Raw genomic sequence first — 22,931 nt, 5'->3', positions numbered from 1 at the left:
TGTAACATATTTAGACTTGCAAAAGGTATCTGAGAAGATGCCACATAATAGGATGGTGCATAAATTAAAGACCCAGACTATTTGAGAAAGTGTGTCAGCATGGATTTAAAACTAATGCCACGGAAAACAAAGTTGGACTAAATGGATTTTTCAGGCTGGAAGGATGAAACGCCAGGGATTGGTATTTGTTCCCTCAATTATTTACTAACATTAATGACCTGGAGGCATCATTGCCTCTATCATCAATGTCATTCTTCCATAGCTACCATCAGGCAGGAGGTACAGGTTCAAGAACATCACCACATCACCAGGCTCAAGAATGGCTTCTTCTCTTCAACCACTCGTTGCAATTGTCCATGTGACAATAAACACAACTTTGACTTTTCCACGTTGAAGGAATGAACAGTATGCAAGGTTTGTAAATTTGCTGATGAGATGAAAATAGACATGCTGTGATGAGGGCATGGTGTTTCAGCAACAGGATAGAGTGACTGGGCAAAAGGTGCTTAAATGTGGTTAAACGCGTAGTCAAACACTTCAATGAGAGGAATATACAAACTGATTATTATCCAAATAGCGATAGATTACAAATGAGTGCAGTTCAGAGGGATCTAGATGTTCTAGTTCATGAATCACAAAATATTAGTTTGTTAAGAAGGCAATTAGCATGTTGCCTTTTTTCGTGGAGAGTTTGGAGTTGAAGAATGGGAGGTTTTGTTATAGTTGTACAGGGTATTGGTAAGGTCATATCTGGAATAAGTGCATAGTTTTGGTTTCCTTACCTATAAAAGGACACAGCAGAATTGAAGGCAGTCCAAAGAAAATTCACCAGGCTAATTCCTATGATGAGAGAATGTTCCGTCAAGAGAGACCAGACAGCATGGGTCTCTATTCCTTGGAGTTTAGAAGAAAGAGGAGTGATCTTATTAAAACATAAGGATCCTAAGGGGATGTGGCAGGATAGATGTTGAGATGTTTCCACCAGAGGGAGAACCACAAACATGCGGACATGGCTATGAAATGAAAGCCAGCATTTAACGCTAAGGTGCATAAAAATGTCTTTTCTCAGAAGACAAGTGAATCTCTGGAATTCCCTGCCTCCAGATGTGCTGGAGATCAGATCATTAGATAGATTTAAGGTGGAGAAGAGACCAGAATAGATCAGCCATCATTATAATGAATGGCGGACAAGCTTGAAAGATCTGGTAGCCTATTCTTGCTTCTTGTGATTGTGATATATTTCCAAGTCAGAACAGTGTGAGAGTTGGAGGGAAGCCTTTCAGGGTGTGTTCCCATTTATCTACTGCCCTTTTCCATCTCAGTGTTGCAGTTCAGAGATTTCAAAGGTGCTACTGGAGTAACCTGGTTGTGTAACCACAGTGCATCTTGTAGATGGTGTATGCTACACCCACCACGTTTGGAGTTGGAGGGAATGTTTAGGATGAAAATCCAAAAAAAAATGGCGTGATTGATTAGGAACCAATCAAGTAATCTGATTTGTTCTGGTTGGTGTTGATCTTCTTGAAGATTGCTGGCATCATACTCATCTATACAAGTAAAGAGTCTTCCATCGGGCTGTTTTAGATGTGGAAAGCCTTGTAGAGTGGTCTCAGGAAATGAGAAATTTGCGGCAGGATACCCAGCCCCCGAACTGCTTCTGTAGTCATAATATTTATGTGACTAATCCAGCTGCTTCTTTGGACCGGGATGTTACAACTGAGATATATGGAGAGATTAGAGGATAGTTTAGAGTATTGCGAGGTGACCTCATTGGGACATACAGAATAGGTTTTGACAGCGAGGATATTTCCCTTAATTTTGAAGAGTCGAAGGGATGTGGTCAAGAAAAGAGGTCAGGCATTTAGGAGTAAAATGAGGAAAATGTTGTCATTTGGGGGGGGGGTGATGAACCTTTAGAATTCTCTACTCGAGAGCTATGGAGTCTCAGACACTCACTAATTGCTGGAGGAACTCAGCAGGTCAGGCAGCATCTATGGAGGGGAATAAACAGTCAACGTTTCAGGTTGAGACCCTTCACTGGGCCTGGAAAGTGAGTGGGCACAAGCCAGAATGAGAAGGTGGGGTGAAGGGGAGGAGCACAAGCTGACAGATGATTGGAGAGACCAGGTGAGGGGTAAGGTGGTTGGGTGGCAGAGGGCTTTCGCGCTGCCGCAGAAAGCAAGATTTCCTGGTAGCCATCCATTTCGTTTAGAGTTACCATTTCCGTACCATCAGGTCTGTCCATGGCCTCGTCTGCCACATGAGGCCACATTCAGGTTGGAAGAGCAACACCTCATATTCTGTCTGTGTAGTCCCCATCCTGTTGTTAAGAACATCAATTTCTTTAACTACCAGTAATTACATCTCCCCTCCCTCCCAGCCTTCTCTCTTTTTCTACTCCTCATTCTAGTTACCCTCTCACCCCCTCTCTTCCCTTATCGCCTCTCTCTGGTTCCCCTCCTCCTTCCCTATATTCCATGGTCCACTGTCCTCTCCTATTAAATTCCAACTCAGTTCCATTATCTCTTCCACCTATCACCTCCCAGCTTTTTGCGTCATTCCCCCTTCCCCACCCACCCACCTTCTCCTTCACCTGGTCTCGCCTATCACCTCCTCCTCCTGAAAGCTGGTCTTTAAAGAGCATGGTAATAGTTAAACCTCCCTGTAGCAAGGGTACCTGCAGATACCAGATAGGCCTTAAAATCTCCTGAGTTAAAGGCTTTGTAGATTGTGAACCAAAAAGCAAGTGACGCCTGATTGCACAACAGAAGCCTTTGTTGATCATAAATTATAATTTGAGTACCGCATGACTTAAAATCTTCTAAACTGTTTGGCCAGATTTTTCTGCTGTTGGCTTTAGGTACAGCCTCATCTTGTTCATATATGCAATATGTATTCAAAGTCTACTACAGTGATGAGTAACCTCCAGAAAAAGTTAAATATATTTAATAATGTTCAGTGCTACAAACTAAATTTATTACTAATGTATTTGTAAGAACATACTGAGCATTAATGGTGGAAATATTTCATTTACGATCCAACTAAAACACTGTACTTTTATGTCTTAGGTTTCTTGGACATTAACTTGGCTGCATTGTAAATATATTGGCCAAGAAATTGAATTTTGCTGCTTTCCCACCCCTCCCCAGAGCCAAACAGCTGAAAATTTATTCATTCTCACATCTATGTTAAACTGTACCAGTCCAGTTAATTAATTGAGAAATTTCAATTGTTGCTCATTCCAGTGCAGATGGTGTGATTTCCAGTTCTTTTGCTCTCAGGTTGATAATCATTGGAAAGTTGTCAGGGAAGTTATTACATCATTTCCCAAGAAGTAACCATCTTTGGCACACATGGAACATGTTTCAATAATGGTTCTTCTGAATGGATTTTTCACTCATGACAGAATTCTTAATATAACAAAATATGTAGAAAACCAGTAAGAATTTTATACTTTTAAAAATGTAGTAGTGATGGGAATAGGCTGTTTGTTTTAAATGGTTTGGCATGGTCTAGATGGGCCAAAGGGCCTGTTTCTGTGTTGTTCTTTTCTCTGACTCTATGATATTCTAGTTATATTTTTAAATCAAGCAGGATAAACCTGCGTTAGTATCACAAATTCCTTATTTTATTGTAACTAAATCTTGAAGGCCCCCAGTAGAAATTTTTTTAACTAATTTGTCATTAAATCATCAAAGCAAGCCATTGCAAGAGAAACATGATTAGCAAATGTAAACAAAAGATGGATTGAATCACAACAGGAATTGTCTCTTCCGGATTTTTAACAAGAAATTGGCACAGGCATCAGATCAAACTTCTGCTGACTGAGGATTCCATGCAAGATCTGCAAACTCTAGCACAGCTGGGATGCTGTTCTTCATGTAGATAGAGCAAGCAAAATATTTAATTTTTCCTCCATGGCATGTTTGTGGCTTCCATTGCTGAATGTTGTAGAGACTTGAGATGCTTGTACTTTATGGATGGTCCTTTATTTTGACCAGTCGCAAACCAGGATTTCCCATGAATTGGTGAGGATTCTATTCAGGGAATGCCTTGGAGCATTTCCGTGAATTCCTTGATATCTCATGCTCCATCATGCTGGTTGAATGTTGTGGGGGTGTTGATGCCAGGGACATTGAGCTTGGAGAGAATCTGACTTGATCGGTGTTTAGGATGTTGTTCTCTCGATGATCACCTTTCAAGTGGGAGCTTTACTAGGGTCCTGATATATCTTTGCAGCAAGGAATATTGAGGGAAGGAATGGTCTGATGGCACAGCCATGCTTGACCCAACTCCAGCATGGAATTGGAATTGTTCATTATACCACAGTTTACATTCTTTCATTTTGCAGATTAAGACTGGTAATGGATAGAAAGCCAGACATGTATACTCTCTCACTGCCCATCAACACATCCCCTTCCCTGATTCTCCTGCCCCCAACAAAACCCTTGCTCACACTGAAGATATTTTATGTTAACCAATTAGCCTCTTAAGCACCACATTTTTGGGATGGGAGATCTGAAAACTGAATGCAAGCATGGTGACTTCCACAGAAGTAAGGCAACATGATGCCAATCTGAAATTCAGGCAATAACCAACTCTGAGAAAGTGAATCCCAGGGTTGTATATGGTGACATTAATTTACTTTGATAATAAATTTACCTTGAACATGATTCTTTGTCAATGGCCATACATCAACTGGATGTTGAGTGACTAAAATAATTCAGTTCATGAACAGGACTGACTTAACATGTAGCACCTGCAGAATGATATTGTAGGCACTCACTGACACGTTGACAGATACATTCAGTACTAATGAAGCTGAATGCTTTATTTGTCTGCTATTCTCAGAAAATCAAAATGAAACATAACCTCAATGAACATCTCTTATGCAGTAGTGCATATATTTACAGGAAGCAGGTGGGTGGACTCTATTTTTAACCAAAATCAAAGCCTAGCAGAAAATCACAGCAGAATTAATAGTGATTAATATTGATAATTCCTGATAGTGAGCTTCAAAATTCAAGGGAAATTTATTATCAGAGTATATATGTGTCACCAAATACAACCATGAGATTAATTTTCTTGTGAGCATAGTGAATAAATCTATAGAATAATAACCATAACAGAATCAATGAAAGACCACCCAATCTGGGTGTTCATCCACTGTGCAGAAGACAGCAGACTGTGCATATACAAAATGAAAGAAATAATAATATTAAATAAATAAGCAATAAATATTGAGAATATGAGATGAAGAGTCCTTAAACGTAAGTCCATTGGTTGCGGGAACATTTCAGTGATTGGACAAGTTATCCCCGCTGGTTCAAGAGCCTGTTGATTGAGGGGTAGTAACTGTTCTGGAACCTGGTGGTGTAAATCCTGAGGCTCATGTAGCTCTTTCCCGATAGCAGCAGTGAGAAGGGTGGGGGTCTCCAATGATGGATGCTGCTTTCATGAAAATGTGCTCAGTGGCTGGGAGGGCTGTACCTGTGATGTACACTACTTTTTGTAGGGTTTTCCATTCAAGGACGATGGTGTTTCCCTAGCAGGCTCCGATACAGCCTGTCAATATACTCTCCACTACACATTTAAAGAAGATTGTCGAAAGCTTTAGATTTCATTCCAAATCTCTGCTAACTCATAGGGAAGTAGAGGGGCTGCTGTGCTTTCTTTATAATGCGCTTGCATGCTGGGTTCAGGACAGATCCTCTGAAATAATAACACCAAGGAATTTAAAGTTGCTGATCCTTTCCACCTCTGATCCCCCGATGAGGACTGGCTCATGGATGTCCAATTTCCTCTTCCTGAAGTCAATAATCAGCTCCTTGGTCTTGCTGACATTGAGAAAGAGATTGTTGTTATGGCACCGCTCAGCCAGATTTCCAACCTCCTTCTTACATGATGATTCACTACCACCTTTGATTTGGCCTACGACAGTGATATTGTCAGCAAACTTGACTATGGCATTGGAGATGATCACACAGTTGTAAGTGTAAAGCAGGTAGAGCAGGTGCTATGCACCTGTCTGATGGAGATCATGGAGGAGATGTTGTTGCCAATCGAAAGTGACTGGCATCTGCAAGTGAGGAAATGAAATAGAATCAGAATCTGGTTTAACCTCACCGACATATGTTGTGAAATTCGCTAGCTTAGCAGCAGCAGTACAATGTAATACGTGATAATACAGAAAAATAAATAATTAAATCAATTACATTAAGTATAATTATGTATATTAAATGGTTACATTGAAACAGTAGGAATACAGAAGTATTGGAAATCGAATGGTGGAGGGGAAAAAGCTGTTCCTGAATCACTGAGTTTGTGCCTTCAGGCTTCTGTAACTCCTTCCTGATGGTAACAATGAGAAGAGGGCATGTCCTGGGTGATTGTGGGGGCGGGGGGGGATCCTTAATAATGGACACCGCCTTTCTAAGGCAAGGATTGCACAAGGCGTTTTTGAGGCCAAGGTCTTGGAGTTTATTGATTAGTTTTGAGAGGTTAATGGTATTGAATGCTGAGCTGTAGTTGATGAAGAACATCCTGATGATCTTTGATGTCCAGTTGTTCCAGGGTTGAGTGAAGATCCTGAGATGGCATCTGCTGAGGACCGATTGCTCTTGTAGGCAAATTGGAGTGGATCTAGGTCACTTCACAGGCAGGAGATGATAAACACCAACCTCTGTGGATGTAAGTGCTACTGAGCGATAGTCATTGAGGCAGGTCACCTGGCTCTTACTGGGCACCAGTATAATTGAAGCCTGCGTGAAGCATGTGGGTACCGCATACTGTTGAAGCGAGAGGTTAGAGATCTCATTGAACACTCCAGCCTGTTGATCAGCACAGGTCTTTAGTCCTTGGTTGGATGTTTTTCGTGGGTTCACCTTCCTGAAGGCTGCTTGCACATCGGCCTCAGACAGATAGCTAATGATTACATTATTTCATCTAATGGTTTGTTGTTTAGATCCAGAAAAAGAGTGCTCTTCCCATTAAAGTAGTCATGTGCAGGGTGTAAGAGGACATGAATATCTAATATTATTGAAGAAGGAATGTGTGGTACAATTGAATTTTTTTTCTCTTAGTTCTTATGCAGATAATGGAAAGTAGACCTTATATAGGCAGAAATGTCTTGTTTAGTTGGGTGTTTCATCACTAGTTTAGTTAGTTAAGAACAATATTGTGGGCCATGGGGTCTTTTCCTGTGCTGCACTGTTCCATGTCTGTATGTCATTCTGTCCTTTAATTGAAAAGTAATCTGCCCACCTTTGACCATAGTGGAAAGGAGTATGCAGATGAACTCCTAACACTATGACCCAATAAAAGATAAGAATTTTGGGCCACTTCACTCCCGTAATGTTTAATTTTTCATATATAACACCATTCCAAAGGGTCCAGCTTATAACTGAAGAGCTTCCACTTGCACAACGTAATGCATGAATCATTGGAGTAGATGTTGACTTTGGAAAATGTGAGACGTGCTCTTTCAAGAGAAAGAAAATTAATTTTAAGGAGCTTCAGTACAGGGATTGTTGAGAAATAGTTTATGTTCCATGCAGAATCCATTTTCATTTTTGACGTATGCCCACAATTCAGTGAAGTGCTGTACCTCCTCACTAAGATATGATGTTAATGAATGTCTCCTTCCTTATGCTATTTTAAGGCATTTTTCTGTACTTGCAGGTTACTTTCAGGTTTACAATTTGAAGTTACTGTGGGCATCTAAGAGGATATTTTTCACACTCAGTCTAACAAAATCTAATTAGATTGTATGTAAGTTTTTGCTGCTCTTTCACTGTTGCTGCTGTTTTTTTGAGTGGGGAATTAACTACCAGAAAAGGAGGAGAGCATTTTCACAGAGCTCCATCATGTAGCCCTTCTGCTCATTGAGAAGCAATGCCGTTACTTTACCAAGGATACTAGCAACAGCTTATGCTCACTATTCTAGCCAAAAACCAAGACAGGAGTAATATTAACACAAGCAGTTCTGCGGATGTTGGAGATCTGAAGCAAGACACATAAAATGCTGGAAGAACTCGGTAGGTCAGGTAGCATCCATGGAAATGAACAAAGAGCCTACGTTTCAGGGTGAGACTCTTTTTCAGGACTGGAAAGGAAGGAGGAATTCATCAGAATAAAAAGGTGGGGGAACGAGGATAGCCAGAAGGTGATGGGTGAAGCCAGGCAGGTGAGAAAGTTAAAGGACTGAAGAGGAAGGAATCTGTTTGGAGATGAGAGTGGACTATAAGAGAAAGGGAAGGAGGAGGGGCACCAGGGGGAGGTGATAGGCATGTGAGAAGAAGTAAGAGGCCAGCGTGGAAAGGGAAAAAAAATTACAGGAAGGAGAAATTGATTTCATGTCATCAGGTTGGATGCTATCAGGCAGACTATATATAAGATGTTGCTCCTCCACCCTGAGGGTGTCCTCGAGAGACGAGAAGAGGCCATGGACCAACATGTCAGAATGTGATTGAACACTATGTTCAGACAGAGATCTACAGGCCAAATCAAGGCTTTGAAGTTCAGCTTATCCAAGTGGCAGAACCCGTTGTTCGGATAGAGAGTTAAGGTTCTGATAGCTGTTTGAAGCAGCAGAACCTAACGTTCAGATGGAGAGTTAAACACTGGGCCCGACTCTAAAGGTCACGGTACTGGGGCCCTGAGGCCAGGTGCGGGTGGGCTCAGATCGCTGCTCTATGATCTTTGCTCACCTCTGCACCGAACTATAGGACCTTCTTGGCAAACTTTAGTTCAGAAACGCTATTTGATTGTGGTTACTGTTTGCATGATTTGTTTTTCATTGCACATTGGGCATTCAACTGTCTTTTTTATGGGGGGTTTTTTATGGGCATGATGTGGTTTTCATTCTCTGCACCTTCTCTACATTCCAAATATATATATATAATCTATATCTACATAGCTTTTTTTTTGGGGTGTCTTTGTTTCACAGCTGCCTGTCAGGAGATGAATCTCAAGATTGTATAATGTATACATTGATGATAAATGTACTTTGAACTTAAAATGGTTGTCAGGAAGTTCTGCTTTAGGTGGTTGGAGTGGAGATGCTCGACAAAATGGTCCCCCAATTGATGCTGGGTCTCACCAATGTAGAGGAGGTCATATCGCGAGCATTGGATGCAATAGCTAACCCCAGAAGATTCGCAGGTGAAGTGTTGCCTCACCTGGAAGGACAGTTTGGGGACCTGAATGGAGGTGAAGGACGAGGTGAATGGGCATGCAACTTGCAGGGATAAGTGCTTGGAGAGAGATTAGTGGGGAGAGACAAGTGGACAAGGGATCCAACAACACTTAAAATAGTTTCACCATTTAGGACAAGGCAGTACAGACCTTTGGCATTACAATCCCAGCTGGCTCTCTGAAATCATTGAAGTACAGTAGATGATGAACTCCTGAACTATAAAATGCCTAGTCAAAATATAGCTTTGTTAGAATGTGTGAGAGGCCAAAGACCTTGTGGTCAAAATGGAAATTGGATGAAGAATTAAAATAACAGGCAAATGGGTCATTTTTGCAAACTGAATTGGAGATATTTTTGTCAATCGCCCAGTCTTTCTTAGAGGAGATGACTTTGTGAGCATTTAATCAGAATCAGATTTTTTTTTAAAGTATGGAGGAATTGCTGCTCCACTTGGAAGGAATGTTTTGGTCCTCAGAATGCAGGAAAGGAGAGCTGAAAGGGTAAATCTTCTGCAGATGCTTGGGAAAGTTCTGACAGAGTGAGAGCAGCCCCTTAGAAATACTGAAAGAGGAGGGAAGAAGTGCATGTTGTAAATGGCTTTACCTTTATACAGAATTATAAATTATTTATGTTGCCTTAAATGAGCCAGCTGGAGAAGTTTTTTCCTTGCGTTCTGATAACTAAAATATTATTGTTTGCGATTTGTATTAATTTATGTATTTATGATTTTTTTCCTGTTATTTTTCTTGCAGTTAGACTGTCAAAATATTTATAAATTTTATACTTCAGTTGAATGATTGAGATTTTTAATATTTGCAGGCTTGCAATTACTTGTGGCCATCTTTCGGGCTATGGAAGTGTGCAGACAAAAATAAAGGATGGTTTTTTATTCAAGGTAAGTGAGTCAAAGAGATTGGAAAACTATTCAGTTAATTGGCATTGTTTTTTAAGATTGGCCTTGTAGTTAACTTTAAAGTGGTCCAACATTGCCAAAAGTGTGATGTCTTGAAATAGCTATAAGCTGGAATGCTCGGTTTGTTTGGAACAGAATTCTGAAGACAACATTTGAATTTTAAAGTACCGTAGTGTTTTAACAAAAAGGATCTGTTTTCAATATATCATATGTAAAGGTAGTTACACTATCTCTCAGGCATCACCCTTGGCAGTCCTTTGGGGTCTACTCCTGTTCTTTGAGCTCAGCAGCCACAACAAAACCTACTGTAAGATGGGCAGATTCTGCCACTGCTGGGACATGAGGTGTTCGAATGGAGAGTGTGATTGGGTAGTTTTAGGAGACGTGCATTCTGTCTGCTATTTCTGCATCAGGTGATGCTGCAGAGCCATTCTAAATGCTGCCGCTTCATTTTGATTGGCCGTGCGGCAGGACTTCCATTGGGTCAGTGTTACCATTTGTTAGAGAGACTTTGAGGACACCTTTGAAGTATTTCCTCTAAACTTCATGTCGTCTTTTGCCATAATGGGCTCAGAATAAAGTGTCTTGTTATAGGAGTCTAATGTTGGGCATGTGAACAATATGGCTTATTACAGTTAGCTCTGAGCATTTGGAGCCATAGCACTGGGAATGTCTTGGGAGCAGAAATTTACTTTGGTTTGTTTATTCTCCTGGAGAATGAGGAAGAGATGATCAGCATCATGTGCTGAGTTGTATGGCATAAGCGATCCTTGTCTCGTGACCATGATTCTTCTTGGCAAACTTTTCTACAGAAGTGGTTTGCCATTGTCTTCTGGGCAGTGTATTTACAAGGCAGGTGACCCCAGTCATTATCAATACTCCTCACAGATTGCTTGGCGCCAACGTTCGCATATCCAAAACTTGTGATATGCATCAGCTGCTCATACGACCTGCACCCATGGCTTCACATGACCCTGACTGGGGTGGCTAAGCAGGTGCTACACCTTGCCCAAGGGTGACCTGCAGGCTAGTGGAGGGAAGGAGCGCCTTACACCTCCTTTGGTAAAGACATATCTCCATCCCACACCCAGGGAAGAATCTATGGTGCCCTGCTGTTTGATAGACTATAAGCATTGTATTGGGGTTTGAGATCTTGAACTTCAAACACCCTTCTTTGAATAACCAAAAGCTATCTTCGTGCACTGGAAGTAGAGTGAATTTCATCATCAAAATTTGCTTTTGCTGAGACACGGATATTGAGAGATGGAAAATAATCCATCTATCTTGTGGTTGTGTCTGGATCTTTATTGTTGGAACAATGGAGGCAGCCAGTAGAGAGGTTTTGCTCCACGCATGTTCAGTGTAAGCCTTTTTCTCTGATATAATTCAGTGAACATGCCAACAGTGACATGGACCTGGTCTCTGTAAGCATATGTAATTGTCATCTCAGTACCCTGTTTCAAAGACGGGCTGGTTCTGGAGCACAAGTGATAGAGATTTAACAATTTCTGTTTTGTTCCATGGAATAGTTCCACACCAGCAAGAAACTGGTTGGAGGAGAGTGCAATATTGTGGCAAGAAAGATTGGGTAAGAGGTTGAGTGGTCAAACACAGCTGTATCAGTCTGCATTCTTATTGGGTCTATGCCAGATCATTTTTTTAAAATCATGGATTGCAAACCATAATGTAGCATAATAGAATAATGATGAATTCTTCAACTAAATTTAAGGTGGTTTCTCAACCACACTTGCTTGACAGAGTTAAATGCCTTTGCAGAATAATTAAAGGTCATATACAATAGTCGTGGGCAGAGGTTGAGGATTTAATTTCTTATCGGCTGACATCGGCCAAAGCTTGATCAGATTTATACCTTGCATGCAATGAGATATCACTAAATCTTTGTTGGAAGCCACTTTAAAAATATAGGTTGCACATCGAAGAAGATGCAAAGGAAAAGTTCAATGACGAACAAAATTTACCTAAGGACATAACTTGCATTGACAGTTTTCTTCACAGTCTGATTGTCTGCGTAACTTCAGTAGAGTGGGAACTTTTCAAGTTTTCATCAAAAAGCTTTTCTCATCAAAGCAACTGTTATTTCATGATACTAATTCACTAATTGCACTGATTGGGTGAATGTACATAAGCTTAGCAGGAATAAACTGAGTATGGAAGGGACTCTCACACAGGGAAAGATTTGCAACAGCTATTGTCATGGATGTGGTTCTTGATTGCTGTGTTCATCAGAGTTAAAGCTACAGGTTTTATAACTGTGTTTCAGCGGTACATGGTACTTTCTATGTAAACTTAACAAAATAGGAGCAGGAATTGACCATTCAGCTTGTTGAACCTATTCAGTATGATCATGATTGATTCTCCAAATAAAGTGCTGTGTACCTGCTTTCACTACATGTAGCCTTGAACCTTTTAGCCCTAAGAACTATAGTATGTCTAACTGCCATTGAATCTATTTAACAGTTTGCCCTAATGTAGTAAAGAATTCCACAACAGGCTTGCCACCCTCTGAGTAAAGAAATTTCTTTTCATCTCAGTTCTGTGTGGCTTACCCCTTGTCTGCAGGCTGTGACTTAGAGTTGCCTAATCTATATATGGATTAATCACCCGTAGTTACAACTGTATCCAAATTGCATGCATCTCTTATTTCTATCTTAAATATTATTCCCTACACCACCACTGTGTTTGTTGGCTCTCTAAGCAGCTTCCCCAGTGTTTTCTGTCCCTGATGTTTATTACCTTCATCCATTTTTTAAATTATTGGACGTAGTCATTCTGGTGCCTGTGAGCTGTACTTTCATCTTTGGGGCATATTGAAATTTCTCATCTAAGAACTCCTTGCATTTGTGGCTAATTAGCTCCGGTTCCTTCAGTCATTGTCATCAAAACAACCCAGGCGCTATGGTCACACTAAGCAGGTATCCTCAGTAACATTTAACTACTGATAAGTTAACATTGGTCAAAAGTTGACAGAACGTCCTATCCCAAAATGCCAAAAGAGATTCATTATCATTATGTGCAGTTTTGTATGATGTGGGTGATCATGGTCCATGACCATGATTGTTCTTGGCAAACTTTTCCACAAAAGTCTTTTGCCAGTATCTTCTTCTAAGCAGAGTCTTTGCAAGACAGGTGACCCCAGCCATTATCAATACTCTTCAGAGATTGTCTTCCTGGAGTAGTCGCATAATCAGAACTTGTATTTGCACCAGCTGCTCATACAACCATCCACCACCTGCCCCCATGGCTTCACACAACCCTGATGCAGGTGCTACACTTTGCCCAAGAGTGACCTGCAGGCTAGCAGAGGGAAGGAGCATCTGACACCTCCTTTGATAGAGTTGTATTTCCACCCCATCACCCATTATGAGAGATTATGGAACATTTTAAAACACTTTAAAATAATCAAAGTGGAAGCTGAAGACTAACACAAGGGCACTTTACATCATCAGTTCTTTTCACTGACACTGCAGTTTGTCGGCAGAATTTCCCCTTGAGTAAAAGCAATTTTCTAAGGAATTAATAAGCTCGGAGTTCTTCCCCATCGCAGCATTTTGGTGAAAATTGATGACAAAGACTAACTGGATTAAAATGGATGAATTTGAAAGAAGTAAAGTGGGCATGCAAACAAGAATCGTCAAGGAAAGGATTTGTGTTATTTAGTTGTCATTCTTTCATGTTGTCAGGAGAATAGTTTCAATTATTGGACCACATTGATTTAAAAAAGAAGCTTTGAACCAGTCAAATTAATCAGTATTGAAGGGGACAACTGCTTTGTTACATTTGCAGAATGAGTTGTGTTCTTAATCAGCATTAGAGACAATTGCATTGCAGTAAGGAATTCAAAGATGGGTAAAATCAAAGGTTACAAAAATATAGTTTGTAATATTTTCTATCATGTCATCCAATAACATTCTTTTGTAGTTTTTGTAACATGTCCTAGTATTTGTAGTTCTTAATAAACTTTCAGAATGTTTTACATAGTGACGCTCTGTGAGTCTCAGCCAGCTTTTTAAGATTGGCTCAGCTCCTTTTGGTTGGGAGTTGTTTGGTTGCTGTCTCAGTGGAGCTCTCTGTTCTGCCATTATTTTGGGGCCAGACTGATGGAGATAATCCAAAAGATTAGGCAATGGTCAGCACAGCAGTTCTCAGTAAATCATAGCTCAGCATATTTGTGGTTTCTTGCTTGGATAATGCTGTAATCTAAAATGTGCCAGTACCTATATTAAGATCAAGCTTGAGTTGAATTATCATTCAACCATACATTAATACAGCAAAACAAGGTGTTCCTCTGCAAAACACAATACCAATAGTCATACACATCACAAAGCACGTATCAGTAAACATACAGTCACATAAAAATATAATATAGCCCAAGTCCCTGAGTGTCATGGCCTATAGACCGATGGTGCATTGATGTTGTTGACAAGAATGAGTCCACAGACAAACGCAGTCCAGCTTGTCTTCCACTGAGTGAATGCTGGTGGGAGGGGACAGCCCCCAATCCAGCATGGACACCACACCGCTCTGCCTCCGGCATCTCCTCTCCTGGGTGTCTGCAACAGGCAACCCCGCGGCGAGTCCGAGTCTGCATTACACCGAGGCCATGCACCTCTCTCACTACTGGTCTTGCAATATTCTACATTACCAATGTCCAACAGGGTCTTGCGATCACAAGAAAAACAGTCAAGAGAATCACTCACTGTTAGACTGCACACTGCCCTGATGCCTTTCTGTAGCAGGCAGCAGCATGTTCCACACCAAGTCCAGCTCCTTCCTTTGGAGTACACTTGCAGTACTTGAAGTTCTTAATATCCAATACCTGCTCCTATTATATTAAGTTTACATAAAAAGTACCATGTACTGCTGCAACACAGTTTATAAAAACTGTAGCTTTAACTTCCTTCTAGTGAACTGTAGCTTTGATGAACACAATACTCAAGAATCACATACACAAATTTTTTTAAAAACAGTAACACCCTTGGTTGGACCTGAAGATGTCTCTCTAGCAAAAATGGTATTAGTTAAGAGGGCGTCATGTTCTAGGAAGTTTTCCAGAAGGAGAAATTCACTGCAGTTAGTTTTCCATACACATGGAGGGCATGATTGGAAGGGGAAGTTGCTTCCTTTCCAATCCTGGCATTGAATTGCCCTGGAGGACCAGTTTTCTCAAGGTTGTAATGAAAATCGTGCTCTACCTTGTTCCCGAGGTCCTTCATTTACTGAACCAAACACCATGAGTGAGTTCTTCTATCATTGAATCATTGGGAGGCTAGATTAATTTTATTCTTGACAGTAAAACTCTCTCCATAAAGATGGTGTTCCTCTTCCTGTTTGTCCTTTCAGAAGAAATTGTTGTACTCCCCATATTTTTCTATGAGCTGCCCATCTTACTGTGTTTCTTTCAGGGAGGTGATAACGCCAGAGCAGATGAGTTTTTGAGCTTTGTTAACAGTGAGCTATGTAGGTGTTGTTGCTGGAGTTGTCAGTGAGAGGCCTGATACTGCATGTTTTGAATTTCAGATCGAGGAGGGACAGTAGGGGTTAAGTACAGAGTGAAGTGCCCTCAAAACTGTCCCATCGCACACTCCCAGGGCAGGGACAGAAGGGGTTAGATACAGAGTGAAGCTCCCTCAAAAGTGTCCCATCGCACACTTACATTGAATCATATACAAAACAATCTCCTAATGTAGGGACAAAATGGGTTAGATATGGTAAAGCTCACTCTGTACTCTGCCAGGAAACTAATCAAAATGGGATGTAAAAAAGATGTCTGATTTCTTTTATATATTGTAGTTTATCTGATTTGAGAGCCTTTTGAGTGTCCTTAGCATTTTCCCAGGTGGGGGCTTGTGGTGAAGAATCTGCCTGATCAAGAGGGCAATAGCCTCTTTCACAGCTTTTAGCTAGGTGCCTGGTGACGCCACTCGTTCTGGGTGAGGTCAGAGTCGGGCACGTGCAGAAAATCTGAAACAACAAGCCACACCATCAGAATAGAATGACGTCTCTTTAGAACAGAGATGATTTAGGCAGAGGGTGGTGAATCTGTGGAATTCATTGTCACAGATGGTTGTGGAGGCCAAGTCATTGGGTATATTTAAAGTGACGACTGATAGTTCTTGATCAGTAAGGGCATCAAAAGTTACAGGGAGATGGCAGGAATAGGGGGTTGAGAGGGATAATAAATCAGCCATGATCAAATGGGGGAGGAGACTTAATGGGCCGAAATGTCTTAATTTTGTTGCTGTGTTTTATGCTCTTACTCACGGTCCATGTGAATAGTTTTACTGAGATACTAAATGTCATACTTCCAAGCTTATCAGGCAGGATGCAAAAAAGATCTTTCCCCTTGATGAGAAGTCTAGGATCAGGGGCTCAATTTCAGAACAAGGGGTGAGTCATTTAGGACTGGGAGGACAAGAACTTCCTTCATGCAAAGGGTAGAGAACCTTAGGGGTTTTTACTGTGTGGTACTGTGGAGGCTCAGCTGTGTTCATTGAAAACAGATTGATAGATGCCTAACATAAGACCATAAGACATAGGAGCAGAATTAGGCCATCTGGCCCATTGAGTCTGCTCCGCCATTCAATCATGATCCATTTTTTAAAATCTCCTTCTCAACCCCAGTTCCCGGCCCCCTCCATGTAACCTTTGATGCCTTCTTCAATCAAGAACCTATCAATCTCTGCCTTAAGTACACCCAACGACCTGGCCTCCACAGCTGAATGTGGCAAAAAATTCCACAAATTCACCACCCTCTGGCTAAAGAAATTTCTCCACATCTCTGTTTTGAAAGGGCGCCCCTCTATCCTGAGGCTGTGCCCTCTTGTCCTAGACTCTCCCACCATGGGAAACATCCTTTCCACATCTACTCTGACTAGGCCTATCAACATTCGAAATGTTTCAATAAGATCCCCTCTCATTCAGGACATTAATCAAAGAATATAGGAAAAGTCTAGAAGATGGTGCTAAGGTAGATGAATCATAATAATAAATAGTGGAAAAGGCTCAAAGAACCAGATGGTGTCCTCCAGCTTTTTCATGTAATGAAAGCCAGAAAATTACAGAAAAGAGTTTAGATTGAGAATATGGAATTATTTTATTTGATTTGTTTTTTTCTAAATATTTTGAAATGGTTTACATTTTAGGCAATATTGGCACATTGATATTCTGCACTAACTAGTTACTTCCTTTTTTTTAAATAGGAACATATCGATAAAGCAATTCAACTGAGGCCACAAGATCCCAATTTGCACTATCTTCTAGGAAGATGGTGCTATTCTGTAAGTTGGCAAACTTTGTAATCTACCTTTGGGATAATATGTAGCTCAGTGAGGCAGAGGTGCAATAGTCTTTCACTCTGTCTTTGTACTTTTCACTTTCTGCATTCCTTTACCAATAATATTTTATTATTTAGAGGAACTTTTCTTGTGAACTCACGTATAGGCCTCTTCAGAAACTTTAGATCTCTTCATTTAACGATGAATATATTTAGCTTAGACGCTATAAGACCATAAGACATAGGAGCAGAATTAGGCCATTCAGCCCATCGAGTCTGCTCTGCCATTCCATCATGGCTGATCCTGGATCTGCTCAACCCCATACCCCTGCCTTCTCGGCATATCCTTTGATGCCCTGACCAATCAGGAACCGATCAATTTCCATCAGAAATACACCCATGGATTTGGCCTCCACTGCAGTCTGTGGCAGAGCATTCCACAGATTCTCTACTTTCTGGCTAAAAAAAAATCCTCCTTACCTCTGTTCTAAAAAGTCACCCCTGTATTTTGAGGCTGTGTCCTTTAGTTCTGGGTACCCCCACCATAGGAAACATCTTCTCCACATCCACCCTATCTAGTCCTTTCAACATTCTGTAGGTTTCAATGACATTTCCCACACATTCTTCTAAATTCCAGTCAGTACAAGCCCAAAGCTGCCAAACACTCCACATATGTTAATCCCTTCATTCCTGGAATCATCCTCATGAGTCTCCTCTGGTCTCACTCCAAAAACAACACATCCTTTCTGAGATATGAGGCCCAAAACCGTTGACAATACTCCAATTACGGCTTGACTAGTGTCTTATAAAGGCTCAGAAATTATCTCCTTGTTTTTATATTCTATTCCCGTTGAAATAAATGTCAACATTGCATTTGTCTTCTTTACCACAAACTCAACCCGTAAATTAACCTTCTGGGAGTCTTGCACGATGACTCCAAAGTCCCTCTGCACCTCTGATGTTTGAGCCTTCTCCCCATTTAGATAATAGTGCGTTCTATTGTTCCTTTTAACAAAATGTATTATCGTACATTTCCCAACACTATTCCATCTGCTTCTTTTTTCACCCATTCTTACAATTTGTCTAAATCATGCTGCAATTCCATTGCTTCCTCAGCACTACCTACCCCTCCACCCATCTTCATGTAATCTGTAAACTTTGCCACAAAAGCCATCATTTTCATTATCCAGATCACTGACAAACAACCTGAAAAGTAGCGGCCCCAACACCGACTCCTGAGGAAAACCACTAGTCATTGGCAGACAACTAGAAAAGGCCCCTTTTATTCCCACTGGCTGCCTCCTGTCCGTCAGCCATTCCTCTAACCATGCCAGTATCTTTCCTGTAACACCATAGAATTTTATTTTCTTAAGCAGCCTCATGTGTAGCACCTTATCAAATGCCTTCTGAAAATCCAAGTAAATGACATCCACTGCCTCTCCTCTGTCCACCCTGCTTGTTACTTCCTCGAAGAAGTTTAATAGATTTGTCAGGCAAGATTTCCCTTCACAGAAACCATGCTGACTTTCACTATTGATGATCAGACTCCAAGTATTCCAGAATCTCATCCTTAATAATAGGCTCCAACACTTTCCCAACCACTGAGGTTAGGCTAACTGCCCTATAATTTCCTTCTTTTTCCTTCCTCCCTTATTCAAGAGCGGAGTGACATTTGCAATCTTACCATCCTCTGGGACCATTGCCAGAGTCAAGTGATTCATGAAAGATGACGACCAATGCATCTGTTACCTTTTCAGCAACCTCTCTCAGGACTCTGGGATGTAGTCCAGGTGACTTATCCACCTTAAGACCTTTGAGTTTGCCTAGTACTTTTTCCTTTGTAATAGCAATGGCAGTCACTCCTGCTCCCTGACACTCACAGACCTCTGGCACACTGCTAAGTCTTCCACAGTGAAGACTGATGCAAAGTATCCATTAAGTTCATCTGCCATTTCTTTGTCCCCCATTACTACATCACCAGAAACATTTTCCAGTGGTCCAATATCAACTCTCACCTCCTTTATACTCATTACATAACTGAAAAAGGACTTTTAGTATCCTGCTTTATATTATTGGCTACTCTGCCCTCATATATCATCTTTTCCCTTATAGCTTTCTTAGTTGCCTTTTGTTGGATTTTAAAATCTTCCCAATTATCCACCTTTCCATTACCTTATATGTCCTTTCATTGGATTATGCAGACCTTAACTTCCCTTGTCAGCCACAATTGCCTACCCTTGCCATTTGAGAACTTCTTCCTCTGTGGGACATATCTATCCTGCGCCTTGTGAACTATTCCCAGAAACTTCAGCCATCTCTGCTCTGCCGTCATCTCCACCAGTATCCTTCTTCAATCCACCTGGACAAGCTCCTCTCTCATGCCTCTGTAATTCCCTTTATTCCATTAACAATACTGATACATGTGACTTATGCTTCTCCCTCTCAAATTGTAGTATGAATTCAATCGTTATGACCATTGCCTTCTAAGGCTTCCTTTACATTAAGCTCCCTAATAAGAAGTGGGTTATTACATCACACCCACTCTAAGATAGCCTTTCCCCATGTAGGCTCAAGTATAAGCTGCTCTAAAAACCCATCTCGTAGGCATTCAACAAATTCCCTCTCTTGTGATCCGACACCAACTTGATTTTCCCAATCCCCTTGCATATTGCAGTCCCCATTACAGTTGTGTCATTACCCTTATTACATGCCTTTTCCAGCTTTCTTTGCAATCTCAACCTCACATCTTGGCTACTATTTGGAGGCCTATATATGATTCCCATATGTTTTTTTTTTGCCCTCTCAGTTTCTTAACTCCATCCACAAAGAATCAATATTCTCTGACCCTATGTCACCTCTTTCTAAAGATGTAATTCCATCTTTTACCAACAGAGCCACACCACAGCCTATGCTGAAATCTGAATCCCTGCCCCTGCTCCAATTCTTCAGCCGTGCATTTATCTGCCACCTTACTCTATTCCTATCCTCACCATCACTTGGCATGACAGGAATCCTGAGATTACTACTTTTGAGGTCCTGCTTCTCTGCTTCCTTCCTAACCCCCTATATTCTTTTTTCAGGACCTCCTCCCTTTTTCTACCAAGTCGTTGGTACCAGTATCTAACACGACTTCTGGCTGCTCATCCTCCCTTTTCAGGATATTATGGACACATTCAGAAACATCCCAGACCCTGGGACCTGGGAGGCAAACTACCATCTGTGTTTCCTTTTTGCATCCACGGAATCGCCTATCTGTCCCCCTGACTATAGAGTCCCTTATAACTGTTGCCATCCTCTTCAGTTCCCTACCCTTCTGAGCTACAGGACCAGATCTCAGTGCCAGAGGCACGACCTCTGTTGCTTCCCCCAGGTAGGTCATTCCCCTCCCCAACAGTACTCAAAATGGAGTACTTATTGTTTATGGGAACTGCCACAGGGGTGCTCTCTATTATATGACATTCTCCCTTCCCTCTCGTGACAGTCATCCATTTATCTGTCTCTTTTAGCCTTTGAGGGTTATAGAGATCTAGCACTTGAGTCAGTGATAACTATCTAGACAAATATTTGAACTGCCAAGGCATAAAAGGATAGGAACTATGTGAAGGTAAATGGGATTAGTATGAATACTCATGGACACAAGAGGAGGGGGTGCAAAAGTATCAGTCAATGATGCTTAATGAGAGGCAATCCCATTGAAACACACAGAATAGTAGTAACCATGAGGATGATAATTCCTCCAAATGGAGTGCCCAGAACCTAGATTCTTAACTTCAAAATGAGTGGGCCAGTCAGGACAGTGGTATACAATCCATGCCATTCCCTTAGCCCAAACCCAGTGCTTAGAAAATTCACTAGGACAGGCTGCGGAGGGTATGACGGTCTTTTAGATACGGTGAAGTCAAGGGTGAATGATCTAGTACAAAGGTTTGTTTTAGCATTGTACTGCCAGCTACATCCCAAACACAAAGCTGAATTCATTCATTCTTATAAGCAGAAAATGTCAGCATTAGCCTTTGTGATCACATCAGCTTCACATCACCGGGAGGGAGATCTGAAAGAGGTTCAGGAGTCTGATAACAGTGGGGATGAAACTTGTTGAGCAGGAACAGAAGTGGGAGCCACACTCATTATGGAATGATGAGGGGAATTTTTTAAAAAAGAGAAAGCAGAAAGAGCATGAAAACAGTAAAAGAGAATACAAAAAAATATTTTTAGATATTCAGTTACCCTGTGAACTGGGAGAGAACTGTACGACCGAAGATTCAAACTAAATTTATTAAAGTATGTATGCAGTATACAACCCTGAGATTCATCTTCCCACACACAGCCTCAAAACAAATAACACCATAGAATCCATTCAAAGAAAATGGCAAGCACCCTACATGCAAACATATTGCATAAATTGCAAAAAATCTGTGAAAAACAAAGAATAGAAAACTTCAAACCACAGTTCAGTTCAATTTAGCGCCGTGTCATTCATTGACTGCAGGCCGCGGAGCCAGTCCACCCTGATCAAAATTGCACAAAATAGCAATTTTAAAAAATAACCAGAAACACATCATAACATGAACTACAGAATCCAATCCACATCGATTAAACTTTCCCCAAAATCCAAGGTTCCGGCAGCATCGAGTGAGAGGAAGAGAGACCAATCAAACACAGGCACCTTCCTCTGGCAGTAGCTCTCGCCCCGCCTCCAGTAATCACACCCTGCTCCAAACCCCACTGAACTCCCTCGGAGACAGCAAAGAGCCAGATTCGCTAAACGCACCATCAAAATGTAAATCACAGGTTCAACCAGTAGTAGAATTATATTTGAAAAAAGAAGATATAAAAGAAGTAGAATTGTCAACTGTCTAAAGGACGCCACTATTGGTAGTGTTGATTGTTAGCACGATCTCCTTTTGTCAGGTAAAAGGCCTTTGTTGGAAGGTTTTAGAATTTAAAAACTGAGAGGTCTTGTTACAGTTGTAGAAGTGATGCTTGGACCATGGATGGAAAACTGTACACGGTTTTGGTTCCCTTAACTGAAGAAGGACTTTGAATTTGGAGGCAGTCCAAAGTAAATTTAGAAGAATGGATAATGACCTTACTCAAATATATAAAATCTGAAAGGGGATCAATGGCATAGATGTTGAAATGTTTTTACCATAACATAGATGTTGAAAGTCATAAACTAGGAGACATAATTACAAACTAAGTGGCTGCTCAATTTGAAGTGCATAAAGATTTCTTCTCTGAGTGTAGAGATGCTCTGGAATTCTCTGCCCCCACCCCCACCAAGGTAGTGGAGACCACATCATTTCAATCATTTAAGATGGAAATTAAAGTGGTCAAGGAATTGAGGGTTTTGGGTAATCAACAAGGTAGAGGAGTTACACACACAAAATGCTGGTGGAACGCAGCAGGCCAGGCAGCATCTATAGGAAGACGCACTGTCAACATTTTGGGCCGAGGCACTTCGTCAGTGCTTCTTCCTATAGATGCTGCCTGGCTTGCTGTGTTCCACCAGCATTTTGTGTGTGTTG

General features: G+C 41.1%; 1 protein-coding gene across 4 annotated transcripts in view; it reads left to right on the top strand.

Annotated features, from left to right (window-relative positions):
* The window catches only part of rmdn2 (regulator of microtubule dynamics 2), an 89,971-nt gene that overhangs the window by 56,154 nt on the left and 10,886 nt on the right, over positions 1 to 22,931 (top strand). For 2 of the 4 annotated variants that reach the window (XM_073056000.1, XM_073055998.1), the window contains exons 5-6: positions 10,016 to 10,091; positions 17,330 to 17,407. In XM_073056000.1, the coding sequence (XP_072912101.1) occupies positions 10,016 to 10,091; positions 17,330 to 17,407 (154 nt within the window). The remainder of the gene's footprint in view (positions 1 to 10,015; positions 10,092 to 17,329; positions 17,408 to 22,931) is intronic. The other 2 variants (XM_073056001.1, XM_073055999.1) reach the window with 1 other exon arrangement.

Source organism: Hemitrygon akajei, chromosome 9 (genome assembly GCF_048418815.1).
Source record: "Hemitrygon akajei chromosome 9, sHemAka1.3, whole genome shotgun sequence".
Taxonomy (NCBI): Eukaryota; Metazoa; Chordata; class Chondrichthyes; order Myliobatiformes; family Dasyatidae; genus Hemitrygon; species Hemitrygon akajei.
This window is presented reverse-complemented; position numbering and strand designations above follow the sequence as displayed.